The sequence below is a fragment of the Anomaloglossus baeobatrachus genome, chromosome 9, assembly GCF_048569485.1.
Source record: "Anomaloglossus baeobatrachus isolate aAnoBae1 chromosome 9, aAnoBae1.hap1, whole genome shotgun sequence".
NCBI lineage: Eukaryota > Metazoa > Chordata > Amphibia > Anura > Aromobatidae > Anomaloglossus > Anomaloglossus baeobatrachus.
The window spans coordinates 176,495,419-176,520,271 of record NC_134361.1 but is presented as its reverse complement, the minus strand read 5'-3'; the positions used below and the strand labels follow the sequence as shown (position 1 = coordinate 176,520,271).

General features: G+C 49.4%; 1 protein-coding gene across 2 annotated transcripts in view; it reads left to right on the top strand.

Moving 5' to 3' along the window:
• AIFM1 (apoptosis inducing factor mitochondria associated 1) overlaps positions 1 to 24,853 on the top strand; it is an 84,245-nt gene that overhangs the window by 6,495 nt on the left and 52,897 nt on the right. The window contains exons 3-11 of one of the 2 annotated variants that reach the window (XM_075322810.1): positions 664 to 742; positions 1,904 to 1,930; positions 2,036 to 2,065; positions 2,155 to 2,276; positions 15,137 to 15,267; positions 15,357 to 15,447; positions 15,736 to 15,820; positions 24,527 to 24,603; positions 24,684 to 24,792. In XM_075322810.1, the coding sequence (XP_075178925.1) occupies positions 664 to 742; positions 1,904 to 1,930; positions 2,036 to 2,065; positions 2,155 to 2,276; positions 15,137 to 15,267; positions 15,357 to 15,447; positions 15,736 to 15,820; positions 24,527 to 24,603; positions 24,684 to 24,792 (751 nt within the window). Of the gene's footprint in view, positions 1 to 663; positions 743 to 1,903; positions 1,931 to 2,032; positions 2,066 to 2,154; positions 2,277 to 15,136; positions 15,268 to 15,356; positions 15,448 to 15,735; positions 15,821 to 24,526; positions 24,604 to 24,683; positions 24,793 to 24,853 lie in introns of both variants that reach the window. The other variant, XM_075322809.1, reaches the window with a different exon arrangement.

Here is a 24,853-nt window from a genome sequence, read left to right as displayed (position 1 = left end):
ACGCACGTCACCGCTGATGACGCTGGGCAGTGGGCATTAAATAATCTGGTAGCACGTTCCTGTGACGGTGGACTAGTCGGGGGAAATAATGCTCTTGGGACTAGTCCCTGCGCTCATTAGCATATCATAAATGATCTTTAGAAATACTTTTTCTAAAGATCTTTTTATCTATGCTAGTGTATACAGGAACAGTTAGGCAGGGATTAGCAATATGCACCCAGAACTGCTCATGATTCTGGGTGCATATTGGACCTGACAGGATCCCTTTGAAATCTCCACCTTATCCAATAGAGTTCCTGAGAGCATCACATTGAGTTAAGAGTGGCGCTGCACTCCAGCAGTTTTGTTTTTTAGCGGTAATAGGGTGCATTACATCTAAGCCCCCTGTCTTATTCTCACCCTCCACATCTTCATTTTCTACCGACACCACTTTGGTCCTGCAGCGCCATCTTGTGCTCAGACATTACTTCATAAGTGCTGAATACAAGTCTATGAGATCCAGAACAAGGCTCTCATATATTTTTATTGAGTTGTCTTCTGTATCATTATACTTTCCAAGAACCAAAATATCAGATCTTCTATAGTATCCTGAACTTTATATAAAGTATGTTTGATATAAAACCTTCTCTGTAGTTTTATCTAACTTGCATCTTCCTTCTCCAGCTATACAGAACGTTACACAGAGATAAATCCCGATTTAATGACCGGATCTCATCTATCAAGTCCATTAGAGAAAACATAGGTCAGTAGAGGTCACCGGCTAATATATTTGTGTTGTCAACTACTTTGACATTGATGACCTATCCTTGGCATTGCCTATATAATATCGGTGGAGGTCCAGCTTTTGGAACCCATCCATTAGCTGTCACCACTATCACTAGAAGATTGACCTGACACCAGGTCACCCTACTGATCATATCATGGCCGGATTTACGGTGTACAGAAAGGGAAACCATAGTTTATTGGCTGCTCCCAGTTATTGCAGACCGGCTTCTATTTTCTTCAATAAGAACTTATATACAGTACCCAACAGCAGCCACTAAGTTGTACAGAACTGGGGTGTTCTGCTCCATACACTGTGCACATCCGGCTGTGGTTACAGCTGATCACTGGGGTGCCTGGTGTCAGATCCCCACCCAGCTATCCAAAGAGTAGGTCATCAATATGTAAGTATTGAACAATCCCTTAAATTTAAAGGGGGTTTATTCAGAATCAATTATTTTATTTTTTTTACGAACCACAGTATAATATATCAAAAGGCTGTCATGTCCAGAAATGGAATTTACCTGTGTTAATCTGCAGGTAAATAGTGTGGAAAGCCTAAAGGTCTTATTGGAGCAGCAGCTACAGGGAAAAAATGAACTTGTATCCTCCCTGCAGCTGCTCTCTTCCAGTCATCATTGCAGTTTTATTTGCCTGCATATGAACTCTACATCTGCTAGTAAATAGCATTTCTGGACATGACAAGTTCCTATTAATACTCTCCATACCCGTCCCTTGCTGCTCCTATGTGGCTGTTTTTTGGTCCCTGTCTGACCCACGCTTGCCCATCTTCATTGATATTCTGAAATCTTGAAATATCATCTCTGGCCAATTCATGGTAGGTTTGGGGACTACCCTAACCAACAATGGGGTCTGGAGATTTCTAAACACAGATTTTCATCCACTCGAATCACTTCAAAGCTGCTTGCTCAGTTGGAAGGAGTGTGCACGATTTGTGATCATAGCACCCCTATTCTCCAAATGAACATCCCACCAATGACACCCTCACCATTCAGGCATTTATAGCATATCCTATCTACATGCCATAAATACTTAAGATTGTACTAGCCCTTTACGTGCAAGGATGTGATATGTCTCGTCTGCTCGTCTTCATATATTTTTTCTTTTTTTCTTCCTGCAGAAAATCAGGGTAGTTCAGGTAGCAGCGGTAAGTGATGTGTGCATACGTTATATATTTAGCTCCGTTTTTCTTTCTTTTTGCCAATAATAATCTCATATTTTGCTAATTGTTTTCTTTTATGCCGAAAAGTAGAATCCAGACAAGTTAGTGCGGATAAACAAGGTAAGGAATTGGGGTGCAGCACTTGTGTCGAATGTTGCATTTTATTATTTGTCTGTTTTGACATTTAGTTTTTTTGTTTTTAAATAAAGAAACCCAAAAAGCTTTACCCGCTGCTGCTTTGCCGACCCATATACCGTTCCTTCTTATTGGTGGAGGTACCGCTTCATTTGCTGCAGCGCGATCCATACGTGCAAGAGATCCCGGTGCTAAGGTGAGCATGTACCTTTTAAGTAGACGTTTTCTGGATTTTTGGCTGTGATATTTTATGTATTAACTTTATTTTCTCTGTCGCTTCATTTAAGGGACACAGGAGACCATGGGTGTATGCTGCTACCACAAGGCAAAAAATTAACCCCTCCTCAGCAAGTTACACCCACCAACTGAAATCAAGCTGATAAGTGTCTGTAGGAGGCAGACACTGTTCCCCTTGGAACTGTTTCTACCTTGATTTGTTGTTTTCGTTTCATTTCTCGCTTTTTTTTTTATTTTTCATGCTTTGCTTGTGATTGGATAAACAGAGTGGGAGAGCCATTCTGTCACCCTCTAAGAGACCGGGAGAACAGTGTGGTCTCATCCACATCATACCCTCTCTGGTCTGTCCAGCAGGACCTTTACCCCTAACACTTCGGTGTTTAGTGGCATCCAGGCGGACGGTCCTTGCCTTCTATTTACAGCACCACTTGCCCACCTGAGTGAGATGTCACAGGGAGGGAAGACAGACCCGTACCAGAGACTCCCCTCCACGGGGCTCCTGAAGATCATCTTCCAAGTCTGTGAAGAAAGAGCTGAATTTCACCTTCAGGAGAAGGTACTTTCGCTCTTCTTCCAGGGTACTTCCATCAGTGAGGGGGTTCTAGTTTCATTGAACACCAACAGGCTCCATTTTCAGGCCCATCCTACCTTTTCCAGTTATCACCGCACTGGCCCGCTACCTCTGGCGGATATACCTGATAATTTAGGCCCTTGTTGCATTGAGGCCTAGTCAGCAACGTCCTGCAATGATGCATGTGTGGGCTGTCTGCTTCCTTTTTCGTTCCTGCCCACCCCTCCTTGGACTATCAAAGCCTTCCTCTCTCCAAGCCAATTTTTGCGCTCGCGATCAGCGTTCTCCATGCCCACTTCCTCCTCTATCATCGCCATTTTAGTTCCAGTCTCCTGGTCTCCTCTTATCTTCAGGATCGTCCCTCACGGTTTCTCAGCAGTTTCTTCTACATTTCAGGAACTGGGTATGCTCTATCATTTTTGGGTTTTCGCTACCCCATCCCCCCTTCTTTCTTTGGCGCTCCATTGGGAGACCCAGACAATTGGGTGTATAGCTACTGCCTCCGGAGGCCACACAAAGCATTACACTTAAAAGTGTAAGGCCCCTCCCCTTCTGCCTATACACCCCCCGTGGGATCACGGGCTCCTCAGTTTTCAAGCTTTGTGCGAAGGAGGTCAGACATCCACGCATAGCTCCACTGTTTAGTCAGCAGCAGCTGCTGACTATGTCGGATGGAAGAAAAGAGGACCCATACTAGGGTCCCCAGCATGCTCCCTTCTCACCCCACTTTTGTCGGCGGTGTTTGTTAAGGTTGAGGTACCCATTGCGGGTACGGAGGCTGGAGCCCACATGCTGCATCCTTCCCCATCCCCCTTAGGGCTCTGGGTGAAGTGGGATTTTACCGGTCTCCAGGCACAAGGGACCGTGCTCCATCCACAGCCCCTGGGGAATCTGCTGGATATGGAGCGGAGTATCGTCAGGGACAGGCCCTGCTACGTCAAGGTACTCTGTGTCCCCGTACAGACCGCGCGCACACCGCAGCATTGCTGGGTGTGATAGTGCGCCGGGGACAGCAGCGCTGCGATTGTGCCACACTTCCTACAGCTTGCTGAGGAGTTATTGTGTGGGGAACTGCCGCGCCGGCCGCTCCTAGCAGTTTTTACTGCGGCGCGGCTGGGACTTGTGGTGCGCCGGGGACTTCCGCGCTGGCCGTGCATATTTGACGGCCGCGCTTATTACTAGAGTCCCCGGCTTTTGCGGCCTAGTTTCCTTTCGTTCCCGCCCCCAGGCCTACCAGTCAGGGGAAGGGCGGGACGCTGTACAGAACGTCAGCGCCGAGGGCTGGACTCTGTTTTACATACTCCAGCCCTCACATTGAGCACAGTGGGACGCCAGTTTCCCGCACTTTGTCTGAGGCACACCCACGGTCCGCCCCTCTTCACAGAACGCTGGCAGCCATTCCTGAATGCAGTCTGAGCTGGAGAGGGGAGACAAGTTCTGGGAGACCCAGGCACGGGATTCTGGCGACCACACACCCGCTTTTAGCGGGCGGTAAGCGGCACTCCGGTGCTGACCCCACTAGTGCCGAAGTGTACAATTGTATTTTTATGCTTGCATGCTATACATTGCACTAAACGGTCGCTGGTGATTCTTGGCTATATACCCTCCTAGATTGCTCAGTGGAGAATACAGCATGTCGTCCGCAAAAAACAGGGGTGCCAAGGCACAGGCTTTCTATGCTGCTTGTACCGCCTGTGAGGCTGTTCTACCGGCAGGTTCCACTGACCCCCATTGTGTGCAGTGCTCGGCCCCTGTGCCACTTGCTCGGCCGGAGCCTCTGTTGGAGGTGTCCCAGGGAGATCCACCTGTGAATACTGTCCAGGTGACGGGGACAGAGTTTGCAATTTTTGCTGATAGTTTGTCTGTGACTATGACTAAGATTCTAGAAACTTTGCAGTCTAGACCAGTAACTCAGACCATGGGCACTGTTCATTCATTGTTCCCTGGTCCCCCTCAGTTGGAACAGCTCCGGGCTCCGGGGGTGTCCCATGCATCCCAGGGTGACGGCTCTGACACGGACGACAGTCCCAGACAGCCTAAGCGTGCTCGCTATGAGCGGCCTTCTACTTCGTCACACTGGTCAGGGTCCCAGCAGGAGGATTCGCTGTGTGATGAGGCGGAGGTAGCTGATCAGGATTCTGATCCTGAGACCGCTCTCAATCTGGATACACCGGATGGTGACGCCATAGTGAATGATCTTATCGCGTCCATCAACAAAATGTTGGATATTTCTCCCCCAGCTCCTCCAGTGGAGGAGTCAGCTTCACAGCAGGAGAAATTCCATTTCAGGTATCCCAAGCGTAAATTAAGTACTTTTCTGGACCACTCGGATTTTAAAGAGTCAGTCCAGAAACACCACGCTCATCCAGATAAGCGTTTCTCCAAACGGCTTAAGGATACACGTTATCCCTTTCCTCCTGACGTGGTCAAGAGCTGGACCCAGTGTCCCAAGGTGGATCCCCCAATCTCCAGGCTTGCAGCTAGATCCATAGTTGCAGTGGAGGATGGGGCTGCACTTAAAGATGCCACTGACAGACAGATGGAGCTCTGGTTGAAATCCATCTATGAGGCTATCGGCGCGTCGTTTGCTCCTGCATTCGCAGCCGTTTGGGCACTCCAAGCTATTTCAGCTGGTCTTACACAGATTGACACGGTCACACGTACATCTGTTCCGCAGGTGGCATCCTTAACCTCTCAGATGTCTGCATTCGCGTCTTACGCGATTAATGCTGTTCTGGACTCTACGAGCCGTACGGAAGTGGCGTCCGCCAACTCCGTGGTTTTACGCAGAGCCTTGTGGTTAAGGGAATGGAAAGCAGATTCTGCTTCCAAAAAATGCTTAACCAGTTTGCCATTTTCTGGTGACCGACTGTTTGGTGAGCGTTTGGATGAAATCATTAAACAGTCCAAGGGTAAGGATTCATCCTTACCTCAGCCCAGACAAAACAAACCCCAACAGAGGAGGGGACAGTCGGGGTTTCGGTCCTTTCGAGGCTCGGGCAGGTCCCAATTCTCCTCGTCCAAAAGGACTCAAAAGGATCAGAGGAGTTCAGATTCTTGGCGGGCTCAGTCACGCCCAAAAAAGACAGCCGGAAGACCCGCTACAAAGGCGGCTTCCTCATGACTTTCGGCCTCCTCCCTCCGCATCCTCGGTCGGTGGCAGGCTCTCCCGCTTTGGCGACATTTGGCTGCCACAGGTCCAAGACCGTTGGGTGAGAGACATTCTGTCTCACGGGTACAGGATAGAGTTCAGTTCTCGTCCTCCAACTCGATTCTTCAGAACGTCTCCGCCTCCCGACCGAGCCGATGCTCTTCTGCAGGCGGTGTGCACTCTAAAGGCGGAAGGAGTGGTGATCCCTGTTCCTCTTCAGGAGCAAGGTCAAGGTTTTTACTCCAATTTGTTTGTGGTACCAAAAAAGGACGGGTCTTTCCGTCCCGTTCTGGACCTAAAACTTCTCAACAACCATGTGAGAACCAGACGGTTCCGGATGGAATCCCTCCGCTCCGTCATCGCCGCAATGTCTCAAGGAGATTTCCTAGCATCAATAGACATCAAGGATGCTTATCTCCACGGACCGATTGCTCCAGAGCATCAGCGTTTTCTGCGCTTCGTTATAGGAGACGAACACCTTCAGTTCGTAGCCCTACCTTTTGGTCTGGCGACAGCCCCACGGGTCTTCACCAAAGTCATGGCAGCTGTAGTTGCAGTCCTGCACTCTCAGGGACACTCTGTGATCCCTTACTTAGACGATCTGCTTGTCAAGGCGCCTTCTCAAGAGGCATGCCAACACAGCCTGAACGTTGCGCTTGAGACCCTACAGGGTTTCGGGTGGATCATCAACTTTTCCAAGTCAAATCTAACCCCGACCCAGTCGATAACATATCTTGGCATGGAGTTTCATACTCTCTCAGCGATAGTGAAGCTTCCGCTTGTCAAACAGCGTTCACTACAGACAGGGGTGCAATCTCTCCTTCAAGGCCAGTCACACCCCTTGAGGCGCCTCATGCACTTCCTAGGGAAGATGGTTGCAGCAATAGAGGCAGTCCCTTTCGCGCAGTTTCATCTGCGCCCACTGCAATGGGACATTCTCCGCCAATGGGACGGGAAGTCGAAGTCCCTCGACAGGAACGTCTCCCTTTCTCAGGTGGCCAAGGATTCTCTTCGATGGTGGCTGCTTCCCACCTCATTGTCGAAAGGGAAATCCTTCCTACCCCCATCTTGGGCGGTGGTGACGACAGATGCGAGTCTGTCAGGGTGGGGAGCAGTTTTTCTCCACCACAGGGCTCAAGGTACGTGGACTCAGCAAGAGTCCACCCTTCAGATCAATGTTCTGGAGATCAGAGCAGTGTATCTTGCCCTACAAGCCTTCCAGCAGTGGCTGGAAGGCAAGCAGATCCGTATTCAGTCGGACAACTCCACAGCGGTGGCATACATCAACCACCAAGGAGGAACTCGCAGTCGGCAAGCCTTCCAGGAAGTCCGGCGGATTCTGACATGGGTGGAAGACACGGCTTCCACCATATCCGCAGTTCACATCCCAGGCGTGGACAACTGGGAAGCAGACTTCCTCAGTCGCCAGGGTATGGACGCAGGGGAATGGTCTCTTCACCCGGACGTGTTTCAGGAGATCTGTCGCCGCTGGGGGATGCCGGATGTCGACCTAATGGCGTCTCGGCACAACAACAAGGTCCCAGCTTTCATGGCACGGTCTCACGATCACCGAGCTCTGGCGGCAGACGCCTTAGTTCAAGACTGGTCGCAGTTCCGGCTTCCTTATGTGTTTCCACCTCTGGCTCTGTTGCCCAGAGTGCTGCGCAAGATCAGGTCCGACTGCCGCCGCGCCATCCTCGTCGCTCCAGACTGGCCAAGGAGGTCGTGGTACCCGGATCTGTGGCATCTCGCGGTAGGCCAACCGTGGGCACTACCAGACCGACCAGACTTGCTGTCTCAAGGGCCGTTTTTCCATCAGAATTCTGCGGCCCTGAACCTGACTGTGTGGCCATTGAGTCCTGGATCCTAGCGTGTTCAGGATTGTCTCAAGAGGTCATTGCCACCATGAGACAGGCTAGAAAGCCTACCTCCGCCAAGATAAACCACAGGACGTGGAAAATTTTCTTATCTTGGTGCGCTGCTCAGGGAGTTTCTCCCTGGCCATTTGCATTGCCCATTTTTCTTTCCTTCCTGCAATCCGGTTTGGAAAAAGGTTTGTCGCTCAGCTCCCTCAAGGGGCAAGTCTCAGCGCTATCTGTATTTTTTCAGAAGCGCCTGGCACGACTTCCTCAGGTACGCACGTTCCTGCAAGGGGTCTGTCATATCGTCCCTCCTTACAAGCGGCCGTTAGAGCCCTGGGATCTGAACAGGGTTCTAATTGTTCTTCAGAAGCCGCCTTTCGAGCCTATGAGGGATGTTTCCCTTTCTCGCCTTTCACAAAAAGTGGCTTTTCTAGTAGCGATCACGTCTCTCCGGAGAGTGTCCGAGCTAGCAGCGCTGTCATGCAAATCTCCCTTCCTGGTGATTCACCAGGACAAGGTGGTTCTGCGCCCGATTCCGGAGTTTCTCCCTAAGGTGGTATCCCCCTTTCATCTCAATCAGGATATCTCCTTGCCTTCTTTGTGCCCTCATCCAGTTCATCAATGTGAAAAGGATTTGCATTTGTTGGATCTCGTGAGAGCACTCAGGATCTACATTTCCCGAACGGCGCCCTTGCGCCGCTCGGATGCACTCTTTGTCCTTGTTGCTGGTCAGCGCAAAGGGTCGCAAGCTTCCAAATCCACCCTGGCTCGGTGGATCAAGGAACCAATTCTTGAAGCCTACCGTTCTGCTGGGCTTCCGGTTCCCTCAGGGCTGAAGGCCCATTCTACCAGAGCCGTGGGTGCGTCCTGGGCATTACGGCACCAGGCTACGGCTCAGCAGGTGTGCCAGGCGGCTACCTGGTCGAGTCTGCACACTTTTACCAAACACTATCAGGTGCATACCTACGCTTCGGCGGACGCCAGCCTAGGTAGACAAGTCCTTCAGGCGGCGGCTGCCCACCTGTAGGGAAGGACTGTTTTTACGGTCCTATCACGAGGGGTTATTATACCCACCCAGGGACTGCTTTTGGACGTCCCAATTGTCTGGGTCTCCCAATGGAGCGCCAAAGAAGAAGGGAATTTTGTTTACTTACCGTAAATTCCTTTTCTTCTAGCTCCAATTGGGAGACCCAGCACCCGCCCTGTTTGCTTAGGGATTTTTGTTTTTTCGGGTACACATGTTGTTCATGTTGAATGGTTTCGGTTCTCCGAGGTTCCTTCGGATTGAATTTGTTCTTAAACCAGTTATTGGCTTTCCTCCTTCTTGCTTTTGCACTAAAACTGAGGAGCCCGTGATCCCACGGGGGGTGTATAGGCAGAAGGGGAGGGGCCTTACACTTTTAAGTGTAATGCTTTGTGTGGCCTCCGGAGGCAGTAGCTATACACCCAATTGTCTGGGTCTCCCAATTGGAGCTAGAAGAAAAGGAATTTACGGTAAGTAAACAAAATTCCCTTCTTTTCCTTATCAGAAATCTTTTCCTAATCTTTAGGAGAATCACTCTTGCCTTCCAACCCCCTGTAGTCTTGCATTTCATCTGCTCATCCTGTAGGAAACGTTTGCCAACAGGTCAGCCCACAGCTGTCTGCTGTTCCGTTTGCAGTATCCCTCTATATCGGACTGACAAGAGCCTCCCATTGCCCACAGTGAGAGCTCGCCTGCACGTCCTGAGTGAGCCACAGCGCTATTAGTCAGTGGCAAACTTAATCCAAGGTTTCCCAGACTTTGGTCTTGGTCATTGAGCATCTGACTATTTCTTCATCTGCTTCTGGGGCTCCAATTGCTTCTCAGGGCAAATGGGCTTTCCAGCCCATACACTCCAGCATGGCAGATCGCGTAAGAAATCCTCTTCTAAGTCTCCCGCTCCTTCCACCTCCTCCAGGATGGCTTCCATATCTGTTTTCCTCTCCTGCACCACAGGCTGTTCAATAAACAGATCCTCTTCCGGAGTCTGATTTGGATCTAGGCTCCAAACAGCTTTCCAAACAATGTAACGTAGTGAATAGTCTGGTTCTTGCAGTGAATCAGATCTTAAACATAAAGGGAGACGATCCCCTGAGCAGGTTGTATCCTTTCAGGGAGCCAAGCAAACTCCTTGAGTGTTTTCTAACCACAAAGAGTTGGACGAGGTCTTCTGCAGGGAATGGGAGCATCTCAAGAAACTGTTTCAAAAAAAGGGGCTGAATGGATATTCTGTACCGCTTTTCTCCTGACCTGTTCAGGAAATGCACTAAGTCTTCAGTGGTGGATCCTCCGGTCTCCCTCCTTTTCACCAATACAGTGCTTTCCCTTCCTGACTGTGCCTCACTCAAGGATTCCTACCAACAGACGTAATGAGCCCCTAGCCAAATCTGCATTTGAACCTGCAGGATCCACACTCAGCCCGGCCCTTGTTTCTGCTTGGATGTCAAAATCACTTTCTGTTTGGGCTAAACTATTATGTCAGGTATTCTATCTGGGGCCCCACCTGACGAACTAGCGGTTCTGTGTAGTTGGCACACGCAGGAAAATATCTCTTCTCTGCTTCCATAGACACTGCCAGGTGGTCGGCCTTTGTGTCCAGCAATATCATGGCCATCCGCCGGTCCCTTTGGCTTAAGGCATGGAACACTGATGTGGCCTCCAAATGGTCTCTCACCAGCCTTCCATTCCAGGGTTCCCAGCTTTTTGGAACCCAGTTGGAAAAAATAATTTCAGACACCAGCAAGGGGAAGAGCACATCACTTACCCAAGGAAAGCCCAAGCTCCCCCCTTCCAGAAGACTGACTCTTCAGTTTAGCTGTTTCCGTCAATTGTCATCTTCTGGGAATTCCCGCTGACAGGAAAGAAAAAGACCCTCTTTTAGACTATCACCTTCCTGGAGGTCACACGGGTATCAAAGTAGATCGGCAACATATAGATCTCAGAGACTTTTCTTCACATGACAGTATGCTTCGATCTGAGGAACTTCTCAGGGTATGTTGTCATCTACTTCTGTTTCGGGACGAAGATGCCTGTTTTGGGCAGGTAGTCTCTTCTGCCTACCAAAAAGTTCTCCTCTCTCCCTTGGTCCAACTTATTTGAGTCCTCCTCATCAAGGGACCCCTCATTGGTTCATGAGTTTTTCAAGACCATCTCTTCTCTCTGGTCATCAGACATTTTTCAGGATTTTTTTCAAACTTGTTTGTAGCCATGAAGAAGGATGACACTGTCCGACCCATCCTGGATCTCAAATGCCTAAATAAGTGCGTCCGCCTATGGCATTTCAGAATGGAGTCCCTTCGCTCTGTGATGGCCTCAATGGAGCCAGCATTGTTTCGCTGTTCAGTGGACATCCAAGATGCTTACCTTCATATTTCCAATTTTCCAGCATAATAGAGATTTCTCTGCTTTGCAATTGGAAATCTTTCACTTTTAGTTTGCAGCTGTTTCCTGTGGCTTAGCCACGGCTCTGAGTCTTCACCAAGGTCATGGCTGCGATCATGTCCATTCTCCGAACGAGGGAAATTGTAGTCATCCCTTACCTGGTGACCTTTAGATCAAGGCTTCCTTTTTTGTAGCCTCTTCTGAGAGTCTTTATATCAATCTCGACAACATAACCCAACTCGGCTGGCTCATCAACAGATCAAAATAGTCTCTGATCCCGGCCCAGTATCTGATTTTTCTAGGAATGCTGTTGGATATTGCACGTGCAAGATTCTTCCTTACAGAATAAAAGATTTCACCGCTGTTACAGGGGATACGCTTCGGTTCTGCATGACCGTTTTGGGGAAGATGGTAGCTGCAATGGAAGCAGTCCCACTTGCAGAGTTTCAGACCCGTCCTCTTCAGCTTGCGCTCCTGTCTTTATGGAATAGGACAACATCATATCAGGACCAACTCGTCCTCCTTCCTCCCCGGGTTTGACGGTCCTTAAGCTGGTTGCCTCTCTCCCCTGTTATTCACTGCTGGAGATCATTCCTCCCTATATGCAGGATATCGTGATGATGGATGCCAGCCTTCTCTCCTGGGGGCTGTGTTTTGGATCTACACAGTTCAGGGCGGCTAGAAGGTTTAAGAATCCTCTCTTCTCATCAACATTTTAGTACTTGGAACCATATTTCTTTTTCTCTATTATTGGCAGGGCCTTCTCTCGAACCACACAATCCAGATTCAGTGCGACAATGCCATAGCATTCTCAGCAGATCACAACCCCAGAGTGGACAACTGGGCTGTCAACTTCTTAAGTTGTGATGACCTCTAAGCAGGTGAATAATCTCTAAACTCAGCAGTCTTCGACCAGATCTGTCAGAGATGGGGCACACCGGTTGTAGATCTTATGGCGTCCAGAAGAAACAACCAGGTCCCTTGATTTATGTCTTAATCCCGCCACCCTTTCGCTTTCGATTTTGATGCTTTAGCAATTCCATGGTACCAGTTTTAATTTCCATATCCCTTTCCCCCTTTGCCTCTGATAACCAAGATCATCAAGAAGGTCAAGGTGGAATGATTCCCAGTCATCCTCGTAGTTACAGACTGGCCCAGAAGAGCCTGCTACGTAGAAATGATCAATCTACTTGCAGACCTTCCTTAGATGCTTCCAGATCTTCTTTCCCAGTTTCCACTCTTCCACTAGAATTCACAGTCTCTCAATTTAACAGCATGGCTATTCAATCTGCAGTTTTAAAGACGAGATTTTTCCGATCAGGTCATTCAGACCATGATCACAGTGAGGAAGCCCTCTTTCTCCCATATCTACCATTGCACATGGAAGGCCTGCACTACACTTCAAAAGTTTAGGGTCACTTAGATATTTCCTTATTTTTGAAAGAAAAGCACATTTTTTTTTAATGAAGCTAACATTAAATTAAACAGAAATACACTCTATACATTGTTAATGTGGTAAATGACTATTCTAGCTGCAAACGTCTGGTTTTGAATGCCATATCTAGTTTTGTTGTATAGAGGCCCATTTCCAACAACCACCACTCCAGTGTTCTAATGGTACATTGTGTTTGCTGTGTTAGAAGGCTAATGAATGTTTAGAAATCCCTTGAAAACACTTGTGCAAGTATGTTAGCACAGCTGAAAACAGTTTTGCTGATTAGAGAAGCTATAAAATTGACCTTCCTTTTGAGCTAGTTGAGAATATAGAACATTACATTTGTTGGTTTCATTAAACTCTCAAAATGGCCAGAAAAAGAGAACTTTCATATGAAAAACGACAGTCTATTCTTGTTCTTAGAAATCAAGGATATTCCATGCGAGAAATTGCCAAGAAACTAAAGGTTTCCTACAACGGTGTGTACTGTTCCCTTCAGAAGAGAGCACAAACAGGCTCTAACCAGAGTAGAAAGAGAAGTGGGAGGCCGCGCTGCACAAATGAGCAACAAGGCAAGTATATTAGAGTCTCTAGTTTGAGAAATCGACTCCTCACAGCTCCTCAACTGGCAGCTTCATTAAATAGTACCCGCAAAACGCCAGTGTCAACATCTAAAGTGAAGAGGCGACTCCGGGATGCTGGCCTTCATGGCAGAGTGGCAAAGAAAAAGCCATATGTGAGACTGGCTAATAAAAGGAAAAGATTAATATGGGCAAAAGAACACATACATTGGACAGAGGAAGATTGGAAAAAAGTGTTATGGACAGACGAATCGAAGATTGAGGTGTTTGGATCACATAGAAGAACATTTGTGAGACGCAGAAGAACTGAAAAGATGCTGGAAGATTGCCTGATGCCATCTGTCAAGCATGGTGGAAGTAAAGTGATGGTCTGGGGTTGCTTTGCTGCTGGTAAAGTGAGATATTTGTACAATGTGAAAGGGATTTTGAATAAGGAAGGCCATCACTTCATTTTGCAATGCCATGCCATACCCTGTGGACAGCGCTTGATTGGAGCAAATTTCATCCTACAACAGGACAATGACCCAAGCACACCTCCAAATTATGCATGAACTATTTAGGGCAGAAGCAGCAGCTGGTATTCTATCTGTAATGGAGTGTCCAGCCCAGTCACCAGATCTCAACCCTATTGAGCTGTTGTGGGAGCAGCTTGACCGTAAGGTACGCAAAAAGTGCCCATCAAGCCAATCCAACTGGTAGAAGGAGGAGGGAAGCATGGGGTGACATATCTCCAGATTACCTCCGCAAATTAACAGAATGCCAAAGCTCTGCAAAGCTGGAATTGCTGCAAAGGAGTATTCTGTGCCGAAAGCAAAGTGTGAAGGAGAAAATTATTATTTCAAGTAAAAATCATTATTTCTGGACTATATTTTCTATGCATTATGCAACTCATTTGATAAATAAAAGTATGATTTTTCATGGAAAAGACAAAATTGTCTTTTGAACTGTACTGTACATTTTCTGGTTTGAAAATAACCAAGTTGAACACTTTTATCTTGGTGGTGATCACCTCCTCAGATGAGTTGCAGAACTTGCTGATTCATCTTCTCTTTCTCATTGTCGATCAGAACAAGGTTGTTTTACGTCCTCTGGCATCCTTTCTTTCTATTTCTTCCTAGGGTGGTTTCTACTTTCCACCTTAACGAAGATATCGTTCTTCCTTTTGTTCTGCCAGTCTCCTCATCCTCTGGAGCGATCCTTACTCAATCTGGATCTCATCAAAGCTATCCAACTCTTTCCAGGACAGTATCTTTCAGATGTTTGGATTCCCTGTTCATGATTCTTGATGGCCGTCACATGGGGCTACTCGCCACCAAGGCCACCATGGCTTTATGAACCCAATCTGCCATCTTGGAAGCATTTTAAGTAAGGGATAGACAGTTCCCATTCGGGGCCACGGCTCATTCTAACTATGCGTGAGCCTGGCTCCTTTCTCACGACCCCCCCCCCCCCGCTCCCCCCCAGGACTGCCTTAGGATGTCTAATCGTTTCTTGTGTCCCCCAATGAAGCGATGGAGAAAAGATTTTGGGTACTCGCCGTAAAAATCTTTCTCGGAACCTTCATTGGGGGGACACAGTACCCTCCCTTTTGTGTTGTTTAACTACTTGTTTTGACCTTGATCTGTTCTTGCCTTACTATTGCTTCTCCTACCACCTGGTTCTAGTTGGGGTGTAACCTCCTGAGGAGGAGCTAATTTTTTTGCCTAGTGACAGCAGCATACACCCATGGTTTCCTGTGTCCTCCAATGAAAGCTCAAAGAGTGATTTTACAGTGAGTACCCAAAATCTTCTTCTTTTTTTTAATTTTATTTTTAAGGTTCTGATTGTATCAGATGAGTTGGACCCTCCTTATATGCGACCGCCTCTTTCCAAAGAACTCTGGTTTTCAGACGACCCTGATGTTACGGATACTCTGCGCTTTAAGCAATGGAACGGGAAAGAAAGGAGGTTAGAAGAAGAATATTTTAGCTTATTCGATCACATGCAATTAATGTATGAGATGGTAGCGTACTAAAAGTTTGCTATCTTCTGTACAGTATCTTTTTCCAACCCCCGTCCTTCTATGTGGCTCCAGAAGAATTGATGTCTGCGGAGCATGGGGGCGTTTCAGTTGTTACAGGGAAAAAGGTAAGAACAATATCATTTGGAGAAGAATACAAATAATAATGTTCATATACTATTGGGATGGTTAATTTTGTTATTTCAAAGGGGTTTTAGGGTGGACAAAAACTTTTAGGTTTAGTCTTCTAGGTAGGTTTAGTCTTCTAGGTTCTTCCGCCATTGCTTACTTTTTCGATGTTTCCCAAGCCCCTTCTGGTCCATAAAAGACCCCTCGCATCCTCGAATGATAAGAGTAGGTGAACTGAATTGTACAGTAATTAAAAAAGATTTCTGACGTCTCTAATATTTGTTTAGGTAGTACACTTGGATGTCCGAGAGAACAAGGTGAAACTGGATGACGGAACCCAAATCTCATATGACAAGTGCTTGATCGCCACAGGTAATGTTTATGGATCTCCGAGATTTTTTTGTTTTTATTACTTAAAGAGAATCTGTTACCAAGTTTTTGCCACCTAATCTGAGAGCAGCATAATGTAGAGACAGAGATCTTGATTCCAGCGATGTGTCACTTACTGCGCTGCTAAGTGTAGTTTTGATAAAATCCCTATTTAATTAGCAGGTGATTATCATTACAGGACTACTTGGCGTTCTGCAAGTAGTCCAGCATATTCATGAGCTCTGTATAACTGCTAGATCTGCAGCAGAGAGAACATTGATTTCATCAAAATGACAGAAAACAGCTCAGTAAGTGACACATCGCTGGAATCGGGGTCTGTCTCTACATTATGCTGCTCTCGGATGAAGGAGTAAAAACCTGGTGCAAGAGTCCCTTTAATAAAAATCTAAAAATATTGTCAGTGTTGCATTAAGATGCATTTATACGAAGATATCCCTATGTATATAATATGCCTCCACTATTATGGATTATTCTGGAGCATTTGGTTTGGAAATTAAAGGGAACTTGTCACATGGATATAATGTTATTAACTTGAAGATATGGGGTTAATCTGCAGGTTAATAGCATTCTGAACTTGCCCGATGTATGCACATTGCCCGGAGGAAAGTGAACTGTAATCATCCTGGCAGCATTTGGGTTTCGGTCATGGTGGCGCTGGCGCTAGTTCAGTCACTGCTCTGTGTATGGAGGGTGGCAGCTGTAACCGCGCCCACGCACTGATTGACAGCCACTCAGCATTATAACCCACTGTCAGTCAGTGCAAGGGGTGTGGTTACAGCTGCTGCTCTCCATACACAAAACAGTGACTGAACCTGCGGCGGCCCCGCCTCCATGACTGAAATAGCATTGCTGCCGGGAGGATTAACAGTAATATCCTCCCGGCAGCAGGGTTCAATGTGTATGTGTGAGCCAGGAGCAGAATGCTATTAACCTGAAGCTTAATCCTATATCTGTAGGTTAATAGCATTTTCTTTATCGTTCCTATGGGAGACCCAGACCATGGGTGTATAGCTTCTGCCTCCGGAGGACACACAAAGTACTAGCATATACACCCCCCCGGATGACAAATCCAACCAGTTCAATGCTTTGTGTTCAGGAGGTCACACACACACATGCATTCTCTGATTTTTGATCAAAGATTTGGAAGAAAAGCGGGTCCAATCTGGACTCCCGGCATGTCCCTTCTCACCCCACTGTGTCGGCGGTGCTGTTAAGGTTGATTTCAGGGCTGGAGCCCTTTCATGCCGCGCTCCTTCACCATCCCCTGAAGCTCTGGCTTGAAGTGGGAGCCATCACGGTTCTCGCTGCTTTGCAGGAGACCGGTCTCCATCCGCAGCCCTTCAGAATCCTGCCGGACGGAGCGGTCACCCCCCAGGGACCTGGCACCTGCGTCTCACAAGCTAAGTACTGAGATGTTATTACCACAGAAAGTGGTCTTTCCAGGGGTCCCTTGTACTTTATTTGTGGGGGAGAGTGTGTTATATGTCTGTGTTAACATTTCCGGCCGGTTCTCCAGTTTTCACTGGAGAACCGCGCCGATGGTGCCTGCACGCTGGCCGCATGTTTAAATCTAGGCCCCGGCTTCGCCTGAGGCCTAGTTTCGATTTCACTGCCCCTGCATGTCAGTCATGCAGAGGGACAGTGCGGCTCCGCCCAGCGGCTGTTCAGCACAGGGAAGGGACACTCCTCACTGAGGAAAGATTCCCTCCCCTGTATACCTCATTGGCCCTCCGGATCCAGCTCTCAGAGTAGGCACCGCCCCCTCTCCTCGCTCTCTGCGCCATTTTCTCAGCGTTCTCAATGTCTGCATAACGATATTGTGACAAATGGGGGCCTGGGCTGGGGGATCTGGAGGGCACAGATATGTCCCTATGTTAAAGGGTCTGGCAAGCCACAACCTCTGGTTGTGCTGCTGCTTATATACTCTGTTTATATACTCTGCTGGGGGTCATTCTGGCCAGAGCCCCCACTTCTGCAGCATGTCTCACATCAGAGCAAAGCTGCAAGGCTGTTCTTAATATGCACTGCATGTAGACTCGTACTGTCTGTACCGAGCACATAACCACATTGTGATGCCTGCTCTAACATAGTGGTGCCTCAGCCTGGAGGCTCATCCCCAGTGGTCCCTCCGGCTGCTCCGGCTCCGGTGGCTGAACCCCCGGCTTGGGTAGAATCCCTCTCTCCAGGGGACAGCTGTCCCGGACACTGCTAAGCATGCATCAGCCCCCTTCCCAGGGCGCTTCTGCTGCTACGGCTCGCTCAGCAAAGCTCACAGAGGATTCTTCATCTGGTCTCAGACCCCGTCCTCCTAAAATGGAGACGCAGGGTCCCCCTTCCTTCCTCGCCCCGCGGCTCTGGTTCACGAGCCGACTCGCAGGACAAGGAGGATGCCTTTACTGGGGGCTCGGATGCTTTTCCATGTACCCCATTGATCTGTCCGTAAGTGACGCAGATGCTAATGATTTGATTGCGTCCATTATATTTGTACTGGACCTCAATCCGCCTGTATCAGGGGAGCTCCCCTCTCTGGCAGAAAAGCATCAGTATACCTTGCCTAAGAAGACGGGGAGTGTGTTCCTTATTCACTCCAGTTTTCAGGCCACTGTGACCAAACCCAGAGCCTGTCCTGACAGACGCTTCCCAAAGCGTGGTTCTGATGACTGTTTCCCCCTTCCACAAGTGGTGGTCAAGGAGTGGGCTCATTCACCATAGGTGGACCCTCCGGTGTCTAGTCTTTCAGCCCGGACAGTTGTATCAGTAATCTCTAAGGATCCCACTGTCCGCCAGGTTGTCCTTCTGGCCAATATATGAGGCGGCAGGGGCTTCGTTCTCCCCATCTTTTGCAGCAGTGCGGGCTCTCAAAGCCATCTCTGCTTCTCTGGAGAAGATGCATTCCCTCACCAGGGACTTTATGCCCGACATGATTGCCTTATCTTCCAGGCTTCAGTTTTTTCATCCTATGCCATGTCTGCCATGCTGGAGACTGTCACCGCACTGCGGTGGCCTCGGCTACTTCCCTCGCTATTCGCAGGCTCCTGTGGCTTCGAGAGTGGAAGGCAGATGCTTCTTAAGAAGTTCCTTGCTGGACTCCCTTTCTGGGACCAGTCTATTCGGTGAACAACTGGATGAAATTATTAAGGAAGCTTTTGGCAGGAAGAGTACTTCCATGCCACAAACCCAGGAAACCTGTCCAGGGCAGGAACCAGTCGAGGTTTCGTTCCTTTCGTTCCTCTAACTGGTCGTCCTCTAAGCCCTCGGCCTCGTCCACTAACTCAGCCAAGGTCCGTAAACCAACTGGCGCATGAAGCCGCGTCCTCAGAGGTCCGCAGGAGCTGCTGCCACCAAGGCAGCCTCCTCTTGATTATCTGGCCGCGCCAGTAACGTCCTTGGTCGGTGGCAGGCTCTCCCTCTTGGGCGACATGTGGTGTCAACACGTCTTCGATCAGTGGGTGTGGGTTACCATCTCCCACGGCTACAGAATGGAATTCTATCCAGCCCGCCAAACAGATTTTTTTCTGTCAACTCCCCCCTGCTCCAAGGCCGCCGCCTTCTCACAGGCCGTGGCATTCTTGCAGGCCAATGGAGTAATTGTACCAGTTCCCGACTGGGAACGGTTCTGGGATTTCTACTCAAATCTCTTCTTAGTCCCCGAAAAGGACGGTACTTTCCGACCTGGATCTCAAGCTTCTCAACAAGCATGTTCAGGTGCGGCATTTTTGCATGGAATCTCTGCGATCAGTCAATGACCCAAGGAGATTTCTTAGACATCTCTGTCGATGGATGCTATCTGCATGTGCCAATCGCAGTTTCACACCAGCGTTGGCTACGTTTTGTAATCGGAGAGGAACATTTCCAATTCGTGGCTCTCCCCTTCGGGTTAGCCACGGCCCCTCGTGTATTCGCCAAGGTCATGGCAGCAGTGGTTGCGGTTCTGCACCTCCAGGGGTTGGTAGTGATTCCTTACCTGGACGACCTTCTAGTCAAGGCTTCATCCAGTGCAGACTGTCAGCGGAGTGTCTCGCTCACTCTCAGCGGAGTGTCTCGCTCACTCTCAGCGGAGTGTCTCGCTCACTCTCAGCGGAGTGTCTCGCTCACTCTCAGCGGAGTGTCTCGCTCACTCTCAGCGGAGTGTCTCGCTCACTCTCAGCGGAGTGTCTCGCTCACTCTCAGCGGAGTGTCTCGCTCACTCTCAGCGGAGTGTCTCGCTCACTCTCAGCGGAGTGTCTCGCTCACTCTCAGCGGAGTGTCTCGCTCACTCTCAGCGGAGTGTCTCGCTCACTCTCAGCGGAGTGTCTCGCTCACTCTCAGCGGAGTGTCTCGCTCACTCTCAGCGGAGTGTCTCGCTCACTCAGCGGAGTGTCTCGCTCACTCTCAGCGGAGTGTCTCGCTCACTCTCAGCGGAGTGTCTCGCTCACTCTCAGCGGAGTGTCTCGCTCACTCTCAGCGGAGTGTCTCGCTCACTCTCAGCGGAGTGTCTCGCTCACTCTCAGCGGAGTGTCTCGCTCACTCTCAGCGGAGTGTCTCGCTCACTCTCAGCGCAGTGTCTCGCTCACTCTCAGCGCAGTGTCTCGCTCACTCTCAGCGCAGTGTCTCGCTCACTCTCAGCGCAGTGTCTCGCTCACTCTCAGCGCAGTGTCTCGCTCACTCTCAGCGCAGTGTCTCGCTCACTCTCAGCGCAGTGTCTCGCTCACTCTCAGCGCAGTGTCTCGCTCACTCTCAGCGCAGTGTCTCGCTCACTCTCAGCGCAGTGTCTCGCTCACTCTCAGCGCAGTGTCTCGCTCACTCTCAGCGCAGTGTCTCGCTCACTCTCAGCGCAGTGTCTCGCTCACTCTCAGCGCAGTGTCTCGCTCACTCTCAGCGCAGTGTCTCGCTCACTCTCAGCGGAGTGTCTCGCTCACTCTCAGCGGAGTGTCTCGCTCACTCTCAGCGGAGTGTCTCGCTCACTCTCAGCGGAGTGTCTCGCTCACTCTCAGCGGAGTGTCTCGCTCACTCTCAGCGGAGTGTCTCGCTCACTCTCAGCGGAGTGTCTCGCTCACTCTCAGCGGAGTGTCTCGCTCACTCTCAGCGGAGTGTCTCGCTCACTCTCAGCGGAGTGTCTCGCTCACTCTCAGCGGAGTGTCTCGCTCACTCTCAGCGGAGTGTCTCGCTCACTCTCAGCGGAGTGTCTCGCTCACTCTCGCCACGCTTGAAAGTCCACTCTGACCCCGACCCAGGAACTTACGTACCTAGGGATGCAATTCGAGGCTCTGCTGGCACTTGTGCAGTTGCCCTTAGTCAAACAGCAGTCCTTTCATCTGGCGGTTCGCTCTCTGCTGAGGCTCCGCTGTCATTCCATCAGGCACCTCATGCAGGTGCTGGGTCAGATGGTGGCGTCAATGGAAGCGGTTCCCCTTGCCAGTTCCATCTGCGTCCCCTGCAGCTGGACATTCTCCGCTGTTGGGACAAGGGACCTCTTCCTTGCACAGGCTGGTGGCTCTGTCGCCACAGACCAGGAGCTCTCTTTAGTGGTGGCTTCGGCCCCTCTCTCTGTCCCAGGGACGCTCCTTTCTGGCCCCGTCCTGGGTGATTCTCATCACGGATGCCAGTCTATCCGGCTGGGGAGCAGCGTTTCTCCACCACCGAGCACAGGGCACTTGGACTCCGTCCGAATCAGCCCTCTTGATCAATGTGCTGGAAATCAGGGCTGTACTCCTAGCTCTCGTAGTTTTTCACCACCTGTCGGCGGGCAAGCACATTCGAGTCCAGTCAGACAACGCGACAGCAGTTGCCTACATCAATCCCCAGGGTGGGGCTCGCAGCCGCCTAGCCCTGTTGAAAATTCAACGCATCCTTCAGTGGATGGAGGACTCCAAGTCCACCATATCCGCAGTCCACATCCCAGCCGTAGAAAACTGGGAGGCAGATTATCTCAGCCTCAAACCGTGGACAGCGGCGAGTGGGCCCTGCATCCGGCAGTGTTCCGGTCACTCTGCCGCAAATGGGGCACTTCGGAAGTGGATCTAATGGTATCCCGGCACAACAACAAGGTCCCGGTTTACGTGGCTCGCTCTCACGATCCTCAGGCCTTGGCGGCGGACGTGCTGGTTCAGGATTGGTCCCAGTTCCGTCTGGCCTACGTGTTTCCCCCTCTAGCTCTCTTGCCCAGAGTCCTGCGCAAGATCAGAATGGAGGGCCGTCGGGTCGTACTCATCGCCCCAGACTGGCCCAGGCGAGCTTGGTTCCCAGACCTGCTCCGTCTGTCCTTAGAGGTGCCGTGACATCTCCCGGACCGCCCAGACCTTCTCTCACAGGGTCCGTTTTCCGCCAGAATTCTGCGGCTCTCAGATTGACGGCATGGCTCTTGAGCCCTGGATCCTTACGGCTTCAGGCATTCCTTCCGAGGTCATCTTCACTATGACTCAGGCTCGGAAGTCTTCCTCGGCCAGGATTTACCACAGGACTTGGAGAATTTTCCTGTCCTGGTGTCGTTCTTCCGGCCATGCTCCTTGGCCGTTTTTCCTTGCCGACCATCCTGTCCTTTCTACAGTCCGGTCTGCAGCTAGGACTGTCCCTCTATTCCCTCAAGGGACAGGTCCCGGCTCTGTCAGTGTTGTTCCAGCGGCGTCTCGCTCGGCTGGCTCAGGTGCGCACCTTCATGCAGGGCGCACCTCACATCATCCGCCTTACCGGCGGCCTCTGGATCCCTGAGACCTTAATCTGGTCCTCACGGCCTTACAGAAACCCCCCTTTGAGCCTCTTAGGGAGGTTTCGTTGTTTCGTCTTTCACAGAAAGTGGTCTTTCTGGTGGCCATAATTTCTCTCAGAAGAGTCTCTGATTTGGCTGCGCTCTCTTCGGGATCACCCTTTTTGGTTTTTCACCAAGACAAGGTGGTTCTCCGTCCGACTCCGGACTTTCTCCCTAAGGTGGTGTCTCCTTTCCACCTTAACCTGGACGTTTTATTGCCTTCCCTTTGTCCGGGCCCTGTGCATCGCTTTGAGAAAGCGTTGCTTACTCTGGATCTGGTGCGGACGCTCCGGATCTATGTGTCATGCACCGCTGTTCTTAGGCGGTGCACCTCTCTTTTGGTGCTGACCACACGTCAGCGCAAGAGTCTCTCGGCTTCTAAACCGACCCTAGCTCGTTGGATTAGGTCGGCCATATCCGATGCCTACCAATGTTCTCAGGTGCCTCCCCCGACGGGGATTAAGGCACACTCGACCAGAGCTGTCGGTGCCTCTTGGGCCTTCAGGCACCAGGCTACGGCTCAGCAGGTCTGTCAGGCTGCCACTTGGTCTAGTCTGCACACCTTTTCGAAGCACTATCAAGTGCATGCTCATGCTTCGGCAGATGCGAGCTTGGGCAGACGCGTCCTTCGGGCTGCTGTCGCCCATTTGTGAAGTTAGGTTTTGCCTACTTCTAAGTTTCTGTTATTTCCCACCCATGGACTGCTTTGAGACGTCCCATGGTCTGGGTCTCCCATAGGAACGATAAAGAAAATGAGAATTTTGTTTACTTACCGTAAATTCTTTTTCTTATAGTTCTGACATGGGAGACCCAGCACCCTCCCTGTTGCCTGTTGGCAGCTTTCTTGTTCCGTGTGTTTTTCACCGGCTGTTGTTGTAGACAGAGGTTCCGGTTCTACCGGGTTTGACTCTATCTCTACTTATGGGTGGATGTCCTCCTTCAGCTTTTGCACTAAACTGGTGGGATTTGTCATCCGGGGGGGTGTATATGCTCGGAGGGAGGAGCTACACTTTTAGTGTAGTACTTTGTGTGTCCTCCGGAGGCAGAAGCTATACACCCATGGTCTGGGTCTCCCATGTCGGAACTATAAGAAAAAGAATTTACGGTAAGTAAACAAAATTCTCTTTTTTAAACAAGACAAGTTCCCTTCAAGGACATGAGTCTCCACACATTGAAAAGTGCTGCAGGTAGTAAGATGTTAAAAAAAAAAAAAAATAAATAAAAATGAAGGAAACTGAGCACATGGTGCAATCCTGTGGCACAACCATTCCAGCACCCAGCAATCCAATTACTGGTTGTCAATGGGTAGCCATATTTGTAATTCCATGAAGCAATCATAGGCAGGGTTAGCATAGGAGATCATTATTACTACTTTATATTGCAAAATGCTGCAACCTGATTCCTGGACCAAGTCCTCTAGTGAGACTAAAAATGTTAAATTTTCATAAGTGTAATATATATTCATGTTCATGAAAGTTCGGTCTATGAAAATCTAAACTAAATGGGATCAAGAAAAAAAAATCACAAATGCGGATTTTTTTTATTTTTTTTTCACTGCGCCTTCTCACAAAATATGCAATAAAAAGTTATCAAGAGAATCCAAGGAAACCAGTAGGGAAAAATTGTTCTCTACGCATTTCGAAGCTTAGTCTGCTTCTTCAGGCGCGTTACAATAGATGTATTATTGTGGTTCTCCTGATGAAGAAGCTAAGCTCCGAAACAGTTTCCTACTGGGATTCTTGGGTCCTCAGCAGCGCAGACAACTACTCCCATTTCTCTACTACGCAGGCTGATGTGTAGACATTAGTAGCCAGGACATATTTCATATATTGTTGCACAACCATTTTAAGCCTAAACGCACCCAATTTCAAATAAGCCCTACCCGCTTCTCAGTCAGGCCGCTGAGTGTCTCAAATACTTGGCGCGAGTCATAAAGCACATATCCTTGTTTTTTACCCTTCCAGGAGGAACCCCTCGTAACCTTCCTGCCATAGAGCGGGCTAGTGAGGAGGTGAAGAAGAGAACCACACTATTCAGACGGGTATGCTTATCACTATATAGAACTTGAAAGACATCTTTCCTGGCAGTTTTTAACATTTTCTAAACAATGTCTTCCTATAGGTTTCTGATTTTCGCTCTCTGGAACGCCTTTCTTCTTCGGTTGGCTCTGTTACCATCATAGGAGGTGGATTCCTGGGAAGTGAACTGGCTTGTGCCCTGGGAAGGAGAGGTGAGTGTGATATATGTATTTTTGCAGAGTTTTCTAATGACTGTAAGAACATAGGATTATT